The sequence below is a fragment of the Poecilia formosa genome, unplaced genomic scaffold (genome assembly GCF_000485575.1).
Source record: "Poecilia formosa unplaced genomic scaffold, Poecilia_formosa-5.1.2 Scaffold19, whole genome shotgun sequence".
NCBI lineage: Eukaryota > Metazoa > Chordata > Actinopteri > Cyprinodontiformes > Poeciliidae > Poecilia > Poecilia formosa.
The window spans coordinates 3,272,445-3,285,429 of NW_006799958.1; the positions used below are offsets into that span (position 1 = coordinate 3,272,445).

Consider the following 12,985-nt stretch of genomic DNA (forward strand, 5'->3'; position numbering starts at 1 on the left):
GTTTGCAAGCAGAATCTCCCCACTGATAAATACTTTCAGCGGGCCTATTAATAACTCTAATTTAGAGGTACGGCGTAGCGTTAACTGAACCAGGACGTCGCGTTCTTGTGCATTTATGGGTTTCAAGCTGTGCGTTGGAGCTGCTTGGCCTGACAGTCACCGTGACGTTGAGTCACAGCGAAACACAAATAGTGTCTCTCTCCGTTATTTATGTGAGGGCTAAACACTGAGAGCGCTTTATTTAGCGTCTCCCCCCTGTTGCAGAAGCCGTTCTTCGGCTCTGATCTTGATTTTCCTGTGCAGCAGCAGCAGAATCATTTGTGGTGTAATGATAAAGCGCTGGTGTCTGGGCCACTGGCACCAGCAGTGATCCACGGGCACTCTGCTGGACACACCCTGACTACTTGGCTCATTTGTCTCATCCATCTCCCCCCCCCACCACCACCAGCACCTCTCTCACAGCCAAGGATTTCGGCGCTGCAGTCATTTGTTGTCTCTAGATGAAAGGGAGAAGATGCCCTTCTGTGACACGTTTCAGGCTCAGACTGTTTCCACTTACCTGCTGGGTAGCGGAGCACAGGGTAGACTCTTAAAGTGGACTAAACGATACCACACTTAATGTAATTTTACTTTATTATATATTCCCCCTAATGAATTCCCTACTTTGCAGTCGATGCCACTGCTAGGCCTGCTACTCCCACTGCCATATTTCACCCGACACATCTGCCAGTTTGTGCAACAAGGAAGTCCAAGATGTTCACCCAGATTCCCGGTGGGATCAGCTTTTGTGGCGTTTCACATCCAAACTGGGAATTAAAGTGAACCGCTCCTTTCCTTTGTCTTCGGGAGGACAGAATTAAAAATATACCAATCATTTGAACGCCCTAAATCAATCTGAGCTGTCACAAGATGAGACGATGCGCTGTTTCCTGCCAAGCAGGTTGTAAAGACTGACCTTGCCCTGTTCGGTGGACGTTCACTTCGAGTTCACCATGAGCATTAGCGGACCTCAGCACAGGATGCCCAAATATGTGGGGCCTTAAACCAAGGCAAATATTTGCTATTCATTCTCACATCCCTTAAGTTAAAACAAAACATTGATGTGTGAAGAGTTTTTACCTCGAGTGTCTGTGTTCGTACTTACCCGTCTTCCAGTCAGAGTCCTAGCATCATGTTCCCTGTTCTCATTCACGGAGATCACAGTCTAATCCGCTGGATAATCCAAACGATCAGGCACACACACCCAGCTAGCCATAACAGTGATGTGTTGGCATCAAGGTTTATTGTCCTTAATCATGTACAATATACAAAAATATAGGGTACAAAAAAGTTCACAGTGTCTAAAAGGCAGTGATTATAGTCTACACGACAGGTCTAACAGTACACCTGGTAAGTTGCATAGAAGGGGCACAGAGCCTCACATCGCCGGGGGCCGGAGCTCAGAACGACCAACCGCGTGTAGAGCTTTTAGACCGGGGCCAATAGAAAATTAGTACGATCAAAGAGATCCTTTTGTTCTCAGTTAGCTTATTTTATTTGATCCATTTTGCTTTTGATTCCCGTCAGCGGTACAGCCAGTCGATCTCGTTTGTTTGGGCAGCTGGGGGAGGTCGCGTTAGCCACAGGCGGTAGGTCACGTCACGGAGCTCCGACCCCAAACAAACCGCAGGGTTTATTGTGTACTTAGCTGCTGCACTTTTTTTTTTTTTTTAAACTATAAGGCTTCTCTCTCTTTTTTATTTTTTAAACAAAATGTTAGCTATACAGTATACAGAGTCATTTACACATTCCTCTTCAGGGACATTGGATGGGCAGAAGGCTGCTGCTCCTATATACAGATAGAGCTCTCATGTCGTGCGTGTACATTAGCTTGAACGTGAGTTAGCCTGGGCGAGTTAGCATTCATTGATCAGGCAGTAACAATAAAATATTCCAGTGAAAATGGCCTTTTACAAACCAAGCTATAAATAATGTACATTCCACCAAGTGGCGCAACGCTTGACTTACGATTAACATCTCAGACGTGAAACAGAAAAAACAAGCTGAACATCTGAAGAGTGACAGAATTTGGAAACACAGACACACACACACACACACACACAGATAAAAACCGCCTCATATGTATGAAAGCATTTACATGGTACAAAACAAAACAACCCTATTTTTTTCCTTTTTTGTTGTATTTTTTCTCTTTCCACACAAACAGTCTCCACTTTCACACATTCATGCGTTCATTTTCTTCTAAGCAAGCATAAGTTTTTTTTTTATTTTTTTTTTATCCTTTCTATTTTCAAGTAGGGGGTGAAAGGGGTTGATTTTTTGTTAGTATTCATATAAAAGAAACCAAAAAAAAGGAGACTTTAAAATTCATTGTTTTATTTTTGTAACATTTCACGTGTTGACGATGCATTTGTTATGGAAATGAAATTAGAGAAGCAAGAGTTATTAATCAGTTATATTCTTATTTAACAAAATATTCTCCTTCTATGCTACAGGTCGTTGTGAACAGAAAACCGTTGTAAAAACAAAACATTTAGAAAAGAACAAGTGCCAGTCTGCTAGCTTATTCTACCGTCATAGAAAAAAAAAAAAAACCCCGATCCAGTTCTTCAGCACACTGGCCATATTTGATATGACCACTGAACTATTTAGCTCTCAGTAGAATTGCATTCATTCAGTGGAGAATTAATTGGAGAATCAATCAATCCTCTTCTTCGGGAGTCCTCGTTGTTCTCGGATGAATCAAAAAGAGAAAAAAACAAAAAACAAAACAGAAATGGGAACATAAAATCACCCCAGGCACCCGCGGCATTCCCAAAGCTTTTGCCGTTCCGAACAGCCCCACCGAATTCCCGGCTGTGACCTTCACACAAGCACATCCGCGTCTTCCAAAACGGGATCAGGACTTTGATCGAAAGCAGGTTTAGACAATAATTCTCTTCAGCTGTGGGTGACGGTGCTTCATGTGAGTTTCCCCAAACAGCCTCACAAAAGCTTAATCAACTTTAAACTTCTTATCTTTCCCGTCATGTGAAAATACCAACAATGGGGAGGACGAGGGAGAGAGTGAACGCATTTCCTCTCCCACTCCACCGCGCTGATATCGATCTGTAATTTATTTTGTCATCGACTTCATTCAGTTTTCTCTTTTGTTGTCGTTGCCTCACCCTGTGCTGTGCGGCGAGGACGAGGAACACGTGTGCCCTTTGTTCTCCGAAACTGCTTTTGTTGTTGAGGGACTCAAGTTCATTACAGGCCAAGAATGTTGTTTGTAATGGAGAGAGAGCCAAACATAAAAAAAGGTAACTCTTATCCCGTAAAAAAAGTTTACTTTTGTTGTTGTTGTTGTCAGATTCCCATCGGTCTTTGCAGACGGGGGTCGTCGACCCGGCACCTGCATCGAAGCGGTCGCAACAATCTCCTCAAAGCCAGAGTTCGGCCTTTTGTTGACTTTCTTTTCGCTTGTTCCCCACATAAAGCGCTGGCGCTGACACAGCGACATCCCCGACAGATTCCTTACAAAAACACGCGCCCCCAGACCGGTTGCATAAGTTCTTGACTTTACCAGGAGCCGGGCTTTTGTAGTCCGAATCCACGTCTCTCGACGGAAAGTCCCAAAAACAACCAACCCTGAAAACACAAACGCCACCAGGCAGAAGAGACTACGGGTTCAGGGAGGTGACGGCGTAGAGCACAGAGACGTTGCCAAGCTCTGAATAACATTTCAGTTCACATTGGTTCACTTATGTCACCATGGTAGCGGCGTCCGTTTCGGGGGTGGGGGGAGAGAGAGAGCGGGATGGGGGTGGTGGAGGGTCATCGGCGGGCTGCGTCTCAGCTGTTGTTACTGTTGTTGTAGGTTCTGCACGGTGAGGGGGAGGAGTTGGGTTGGTAGTCAAACTTGCCGAGCGGTGTGGGATAGTAGGTGGTTGTGTAGACGTTGGTCTGCTGGAGCGGTGTCGGGTAGAAGTTGGATCGTTCGTCTGGCAGCAGGTTGTTCTTGTTCAGCGTCTGGAATGAAACAACAGAACGAACGAAGAGTTTAACATCTCTTTTCTTAGACACATATTTGTTTTTTGTGCAGCACTATTCTACTGTAATACAACTTTTACTGTTTTCCTGTTTCATGTGTTACAGTTAGAGAGATGTTTTCAACTTTCTTCAAATTAAGAACTTTGTATCTGTGTGATAGGATCAAACTTGTAGGATAACTGTTCAACTCTTCCTTCAAATTTTCTATGGAATAAGATTCAGAACTTTGTGATGGCTGCTCTAAAACATTGGCTTTATTGTCCCAAAGCCAATCTGAAATCAATGTAGAGGTATAGTAATGGTCTATGTCCACTAGGAAAACCCACTTGTAACAAAGCTTTAACTTAATGATCAAGATGGCAGATGCTGGCCTCCATGCTTTGCTCTCTCGTACTTTGAATGTGAGTTTTTTTTTAGGGTGTTTTCACACCTGACAGTCCAGTAGACGTGGTTCAATCGAGCAACATTTGTTACATTTTCATCTGGAACGGTTCGCTTTCCCACCACACTGAGTCAAACCAACCAAACCCTTTGAAAAACCTGTTCACTTCCTCGCCTGTGGTGGCGCTGCACCAAGAACCACTGCAGGAAACAACATGAAAACCTCTGAAGAAGACACGATAGCTTCACAAAATTCAAACAAAAATGGAGTGGCATCAGATTTTAGCAGTTGTAGGATTACTCTTATCTTTAAAAAAAAATCCCAGAATGCCTTGCTCTATAGTCCGCTTCCTGCTTTTGGCACGGTCTTTGGTCCATCTGGCATCGACATATGCATTCAAACTTGGCCAGAGTTCACTTCAGGCAGACCGAAGTTTGAGGAGCCAGTGTGAATGTACCCTTACTCTTTCCTGTTACTTTCACCCAGAGAAGGACTCCTAAATCAAAATGTCCTCTCTACATATTTATTCTCCAATTTGCATCGTTGGAGGCGAAGTGCTCTGTGTATGATTTACCAGAAATGAAGACAAGGTCAACAGGAAGGCACCCTTGTCAGACTTTAACAGCGGAGACCGTCCACACCCTTGCCCTCAATCCATCTGGCTAATGTCCGCTTCCTGGCAAACGAAACGGTCAAACTGCTGCTTCTAGACTCAAAAAACTACAGCACAGGGAGTTTTCATTTATATAGCTCTTTTAAAGCTCACTTGACTCAAGTGATGTAATCTCCTTATGGTATAGAAAACAGACATTTGAAAAAACTTTAAATAATGAAGAACGTAGCTACAACACGGACTGCAACCATCCATCGCTGTAGCTCGGTATTGATAAAAGAATGTCTTGATGTTATTGCTTGAGTATATGTGTGTGTTTACAAGCAAACAAAATCAAGGTAACAAATCTAATTTGAATCTCGTCAATCGCACTCAGTGCTCTAATACGTAGGCTGACAAGTATCTAGTGGAGCAATCAAGAATAAAAACGAGTCCAAAGCCGAACGTTTTATTTTAACGCCACTGCCAACTCGTGAGTAAAAGCCGAACGTTTTCCAGGGGAAGCTTTAACTGATGTGATCCCATCTGAACAACTCTGGAGACCGAAGCAGGCAGATAATCAGGTTAGAGTTGGTGAAGCACACGATAGGGGAGCTAACATAAATTGGCCTGGAGCCGAGGGAACTCGCCGCACAAAAGTGGCGTTGCGGTACGCGGACACCGTCTGCGCATCCGGCGGCGTCTGGCCTCCCCCCCCCCTCCTGCGGTCGTTAAAAGCTAATGAGTTCAGCCTTTAACAACACAGTGGTTTTCGGCGCCGTGTGCAACCAACCACAACGGTAACCATGAGGACTCAGGAGGCTGCGGCCGTCGTGGCACAGAGAGCCGGGAATCAGGAAAAAGCCTTTTTAGTGAAACGTTTTAGATGTCGGGCAAAAACACAAGTTGAATCAGGATTCGGTCTGAGACGGACCTGAGCTCCGCAGTGTGTATTTGTCTGCTTTTCATCAAACAGTTTGATTTGGGGGAAATTATGTTATTCGTTATTGTATTGCACTGAACAAAATACCACAGTGAACCATTTTATTCATGAGACGCTTTACAAACAACACCACCAAGGTGCTGTACAGAACAACACAAAGCAGGATTAAAGGAATATAGACTAACAGTGAGAAGGAAGGAAACGGCCAGATAAAAAACTGATAAGAATAATAAAGTAATCCAATAAATAAAACAAAATCAGTCGCAGGCCACAAATGTGACCCAAATCCAATTTTTTTTTTTCCCTCCTATGCGACCCACATCCAACTTTCACATGGAAACTGAATGACCTAGTTTAGATTTTTTTCACCCCTCACTCCAAAAATAAATAAATAAAAAATCAGATTTATGCCTCTTTCATATCTGGTACTTAGTTGGATACTTATCCTGGTTCACATCCAAACTGGCTTCAGCACTGAAGCTGCAGTCGATGCTCCAGAAGAGGCCGTAGCTACTAGTTGTACTTCCTTCATCTCTTTATGATCTTGTGTCACATCATTCATTAGTGTGAATGTCCAACAAAAAGAAAAACAGGTTCCAGCACTAATTTGGAATCGAGCATCAAGACCTGCTATGTGAGCACAGTCAAAGTCTCACTCTGGGTTGAATGTCAGGGAATAAAAGTGTCCCAATCATTGGGTTTAGGGTTTCATTTGTGGTTTTTCCACATTTTGTTTCTCTGTGCTTATTGTCTCTTTGTTTATTCTTATGTTCTGTACTTTGCGTATTCACAGTTTGTTTTCTTAGGTCAGTGTTATTTTCTCCCTGATTTTATTTATTTATTTTTTTTGTCTTAGTTCACTAACTTAGTGCTTAACATTCACCTTTCCTGCAGTCTGGCAGTTTTATCCCCTGCCACCTTATTTCCTCTCCTCCCTCAGAGTTTATAGGTTTTAAAGTTCTCAGTTACCTTCAGCCACCTCTGCACTCGGGTTTTTATTGAGTCCTTGAAATGCCTAAAAACCTCTGATCAGCTGACCCACAGGAGCCAGATGGTTCATATTGATGAAGCCACTAATGAAATCCGCCTAAATTTGAAACAGTGGGAAAATGACATTTTTAAAAAGTTGAATTATTAATGACAGAATGTGGACTTGGAGCGACGTGTCAATCTATAATCCACATGTTCCAGATTGAAAACACTTTTCTGACATTTTATCATCTTTTTAAATTCACTTTCTCTGAACTCAGACCCTAAGGTCACGATCAGAGAACAGATGTTGCTATGACTGATACGAGAACTCACCCACACAAGTCGTGAGCTTAACATAATTAAAAGTGTTAAAGTAAAGCTTACAGAGATGATCTGTGTAGTAGTGGATGACCTGAAGCCTTTTCAAATCAATAAAATGAGCAAACTGTGAATTTGACAGCAATTCAAAGTAGATATGAAGCAATGGAAACACATTAATGCTGTTTAAAGTTAACCAAACATATAAATAAAGAAGTTCAGGTAAAGCTACAAGGGCCACACATCAAAGTTTTGCAAAAAACAAAGAAGCACAAAAAAGAAGTAATCAACTTCATGTGGGACGCAGAATGAACACAAGCATTCTTGCTGTGTTTGCACTTGGAGAAAGGAAAGATGAGGCGAACAAACATCCGCTCCTACCTTGAACTCCATGGGTGTGTACTTCTCGTTCTTTGGTGTGGTGTTGCCCTTGTAGTTGAGGTGGTTGGGCGTGGTCGGGTGAATGACGGCGGACTCCTGCGAGGGCTTGTGGAACCGTTGGCAGTAAACGTAGACGAGGAAGGACAACAGCCCCGCCCCCAGGAAGCAGGAGACACCGGTGGCGATTAGGTGGATGGAGGTGAAGGCTGACAAACGAAAACGACACGGGAACGTCAGCAAAGGTCTGAGGGATATTTTATCCAGGCGAGGAGATTTACATATCGCCCAATATCGCAGTAACGGTCAGCATATTAGCCCTTTTCACAAAAGTTGGTGCTTGGGAAAAATTGGTGTGCTCTTCAAGCCGGATCGGTATGCTGTGATAATTCATCCCGACTCCACGACTTTATTCCCTCTTTATGAAGAACAATTTACAGCTGGGACTTCTCCCGCTGGAGCCATTTTACTTTAGAATTGGTTCAAAGATAACATGCAAGGCTGCTCTCGGTCACTTTATCCATTTATAACTCTGTACGGACATCTATAATTGGTTGGGGTGAAATTTGAAAGAGAGATTATGTCAAATGCCACCGTCCGATTTGATTTTTTCTTTTGTAGACATAAATGATGTAAGAGGGATGGATCTGACTGAGGAAGCGAGGACCAAATTAGGAAGTAGCTAACAATGATTCCCAACCTGGGAGTGTGTGGGGTTGTCACACACACTCCCTATGGAGCAGCACAAAGTCTGGACACGTTACTGAACGATCAAAGCTGCGTGAGGATGAAGTGCATCAAACTCTCCGGGTGTGAGGGCATTGGTCGTTTTGCAGATAAGGAGCTTTAGGAAACAACAACAACGTCTCTTCAAAAGAACATCTCAAGGTGTTGGAAAAAGGAAAGGTCAAAAAGAAAACCACAACAGTTCCCGCCGGAGCTGAACTTGCTTTGAGGCGATGTACGCAGATTTACCTTCACAGGAAAACTCCTTAAAGGGAATTATTACTTTACGAGTTGCCGACGTTGGTGAGTACAATTTTCACATTTCCACAGCTTTGATAAGTGCTAACGTCTTCTATAAAATGTCAAACTAAGTTAACTTTTTACATAATATTAGCATGACATGCTAACAGCTGGATATCCGGGCAGCAGAGACGATATTTCACAGTAACAGGTCCTGGATGACTTGGTGGCAAGCGCCGCTCCTCTCCAAGTCTAAATTAGTTCAATTTACTTTAATATTTTGAAAAATAAATTATTTTTTTTAAAACATTATGCATATAAGATGATATAATAAGGAAACTACTTTTTACACGACTGGTTCCATTAAGTTCCCACATGTTATTGTACAATATGCTGAAAAAAACTGTTTTGACATGTATTCAAGTGTTTTCACCTCAATTATGCTGCTGCTACCAACGTTACTCTGCTCCACTATAACACACAACAGCTCCTAAATGCCTGCTTGAAAATTTCCACGCTTGGGTTGTCAGGTAAATAACATGAGAATGATTTATTTCTTTTCACAACCTGCTTCCAACATTTATTCTGGGAACTTTGGATGCACCATTTTTATTTTTTAATTTTTTTTTATTTATTTTATTTTCCAAGTCAAAAACCAAAAATGGACCAGACTCGTAAGAACGTGATTCTCGAATTTTACAGCGAGTGAGACAGCAAACATGAAAATGTGCATTCGATGCATGAAAACACACACGGCGTTCCAGACAGGAAACATAAAGGGACTCGGAGGGGCAACGCAAAAAAACCTGAACATGCGCTGAGCTCGGACGAACCGTTAATCCACTTACCTCCGCATTGTTGGTCCTTATCAAAACCAGATGCCGGGAGAATGACTGCGGAGAGGAGAGGAATACAAGTCAGACACACAAACAGGCATGCAAACACACACACACACACACACACACGCGCGCATACATGCATGTGTTCACCTTCAGAGCACACAAACGCCGACTGTGAAACATGCAGAAATGAGAACAAGATATGAGGAACATGAGAAACTGAAATGAGTTCACCGTGTTGTTGTGCGAAGGGTCCGTAGGGATTGGTTTTAATTTAATGTATCGGTGAAACCTGAGACTTTTTACGTTTAGATAATTGGACTGTTGAGTGACTCCCTCCCAAGTTTCGTTCAGTCGAGCTGGACCTTTCTTTGCTAGAGAGGTTTTACACCAGGAAAACAACTTTATTTGTCCAGCACATCCTGTCTTTCTGCAAACTTTCCCCCCCGAAGCGAACAAGCACATGAGTGTGTGTCCGTGGGAGTCAACGCGTTTAATTGCAGAGCCACATTTGCTGATTAATTTTCGTTGCTAATATTTTCCCCCCACCTCCTCCGCAGGAGACCTCTGCCGATCCTTCCACGGTCTCACAGAAATGTGCAATAAAGTCTAATGTGATTTGCCGTTTGTGACGTCCCATTAATATTAATCGCCTTCATCTCGACTCGTTAGGGATTCAGAGACAGGAGGGTCCCGCGTTGGCGGGCCAGGAGGGATCACTTCAGGAGAAAGTTTCTGAGATCCGCATCAGCATAACAAGGTGAGCTGAGGGCCGACCGGGCGAACTGCTGACTACTGAATTTCACGCAGACCTAATTATGCGCAATTAACAAACAGAGAGCAGCTTACAGCGCCAGGATGTGAACCACACACACACACAAACATGTTTGTGTTTACCGAAGCTTATGACCGAGGATGACAGTGGGGATGAATTTTAATCATGATGATTCGTATTTAACAACAAGACGAGTCCTGGGGACTAAAAGGTGAATCCTTTTATATACATATATAAAAAAAGAAAAAACGAAGCTACTTGCAGCATTTTGTAAGGAGAAAGTAACAAAAGGATGCATTGAATTGTATGACTGAGTAACTCCAGAGCACAAACTACTGCTTAGACCAAACAGCTTATCCACATCTAAATATCGTTGGACCCGACCTGCTGCTTCCTCTCAAGACTAATGTGAAATACCCAGGAGGTTTTCAGCTTCAAAATAATAAAATAAAATAAAATTAAAAAAAAACACAACTGCGTAGAGTCTTTATTTCTAGGTGAACAGAATTAAAGCGCCTTTTGTACATCAGCGGTGAAAATGTGTTAAAAGAATTAAAATAAATGGATTTCCTTTTAACGCTGTGGGATGACACACATGTTTAATGCGTCATCTGGTGGAATAAAATATGCAGTTTTAATACAGCTGCTTATACGGATGTTTTCTTTTTTCATTTACCAATAGCACAATGATTAGCCTTTAAAACAAACGCAACTGATTTTTAGCTTGTTGACATTTAAGATTTTTAAGCTCAATCAGAATTTTTATGACATTTTTGAACGATTATCCTTGCATTTTAGTCCTGAGGTTATAAATATATATTTAGAGGGACCCATTGTTCTTGCTCAGCAGGCGGGAGAAGGAACCATGTTGACGTTTAACCACAAACATGGTAGTCAAACTCCCCGTTGGAGCTTTTACACTAAGAAGTGTCACCGATTCACCTTGTTTGAGAGCAATAAGAGAGACGAGTATTTTCTGTCCTGTCGTTACAACATAAACACGTAAATATGGCTAAACTCTGCAGGAACCATGTGCTTCGATCTGTTGAAGCTACAAGGCTTCATATTGTGAGGAGCAAACTCTCCAGGTGAGGAAAGGGTAAAGACGTCGAAAAGCACCACAATCCCCACTGATAAGATGGTGGATTATCTGTGTTATTGGAGCATCAGACTCTCCCAAACGCCATGGAAACCTTGTTGAAGTGCATCGAGAAATCAGGACAGAAATGGTTGAAACTCTGCGTGATGCTGAATCACCCATCACCTTTCTTTTTTTTCTTCCCACCTTTCTGCAAGGAAAATTTCCCTAAGGGGGAAATGATAAAGTTATACTGATAAAATCATTTTCCACTGTTCTCTCAGGACCCAAGATCTAAAGCCTGTGGATAAACTATGGGATGAAGAGAAGAGAGCAGAAGAGATGTCTGGAGACTCATCGGATCAAGAGACTGAATGATCAGATCACTTCATCTGGGATCCTGCACAAAGGATTAAAAGCTGTGATTTTGTGTTCGAAACAATACGACATGTCTTTACAGTATTTGAGTTTAACTGGGACTTTTTCCTCAATCTAAAGTAATTACTTCCAATTTTTGACATCAAGGTAAATGTGAGAGACGGGAGAACAAGAGCCTGTAACGTGTTAGTAACACTGAGAAACACAGCCATTAAAAAGGCTGGGACTGTAACGCATTCATTTTGATTAATTAATTACATATCTTATCATTTAATGTGTTAAAATTTGACTTGTTTTTGTTTGTTACACATTCAAAAGTCCAGAGCTGGAACCGCTGTATTTGTGTGTTCCTGGTACGGCCCGTAAATCTGACAGCAGCGATGGACGATGAATCGCCTTTCTTGGACCATCGGGGGTTAATTTTTGGTTCAAAAAACAAACTAGTGAGATGGTGGAAAACACCACTGCTGTGTGCAAGTCGTCACAGAAGCTAATCAAGCCTAAAATAGCATCTGAATGCAAAACATTTTGCAGCAGTAGACGTCCTCAGCGTCCACACACTCCGTATTTTTATGCAAGTTTTTTTTTCTTCCAAAGTTCAGTGAATGATCAGAAACAACTGGAAGCTGAATGGGTCAAATAGCACTTTACAGCAATCTGATGGCTGAGCAAATAACTTTGTTGTTGAAGTCACGTGCTGCTCATTTTGTCTGTGCGATTAACTCGATCGAAGATCCTAATCGAGCCCCTCCGCTACTCCTTCTGCGTTTGAACAGCCAGCCTTGTGACATTGTGGAAGGAGAGTGGACGCACTCACCAGGTATTTCGTTGCAGTCCCTGCGCTGGGTGCTGTTCCCCACACAGGGGGCGCTCCCCTGAGCGCCGCACACCCGACTCCTGGTCTGGAAGCCGGAGTCATCGCAGGCCGACCACAGAGACCAGGCCATCCATCCGCCTGAAAACGGAGAGAGGGGGGAGAAAAGAGAAATCAAAAATAAATGACGACATTCAGAGGGTTAAATTAGACCCAGAATGGCCTGGAAACCATTTGGAATCTCAAGCTGTCACCACCAAGCAACCCAAACACACCAAAAAGAGGCAAAAAAAAAAGCAGTGAAACCTAAAGGCTGTTTAGTGCATAGCAGAGATATTTGTCTCCCAAACCAGGTTTCAGTCGTTTCCCCGCAGCAGGCAATCAAGCAGTAAACAAAAGCTGCTATCCAATAAGAGAAAAAAAAAAAAAAAAGAAAACCTCCCGCTTTCAGAGCCTCCCTTTGAACTAAACACTTGTTGCACTCTTCTGTCCTGCATTCAAGAGCAGTGGAGTGGAGG

At 42.7% G+C, this 12,985-nt stretch overlaps 1 protein-coding gene across 1 annotated transcript in view; it reads right to left on the bottom strand.

Annotated features, from left to right (window-relative positions):
• Positions 1 to 1,263: 1,263 nt before the first annotated feature.
• Positions 1,264 to 12,985, bottom strand: part of LOC103134820 (semaphorin-5B) — a 234,322-nt gene continuing 222,600 nt past the window's right edge. The window contains exons 21-24 of the mRNA XM_007547273.2: positions 12,471 to 12,608; positions 9,432 to 9,476; positions 7,621 to 7,826; positions 1,264 to 4,011 (exon numbers count right to left, since the gene is read on the bottom strand). Of these exons, the coding sequence (XP_007547335.1) occupies positions 3,835 to 4,011; positions 7,621 to 7,826; positions 9,432 to 9,476; positions 12,471 to 12,608 (566 nt within the window). The 3' untranslated portion in view covers positions 1,264 to 3,834. The remainder of the gene's footprint in view (positions 4,012 to 7,620; positions 7,827 to 9,431; positions 9,477 to 12,470; positions 12,609 to 12,985) is intronic.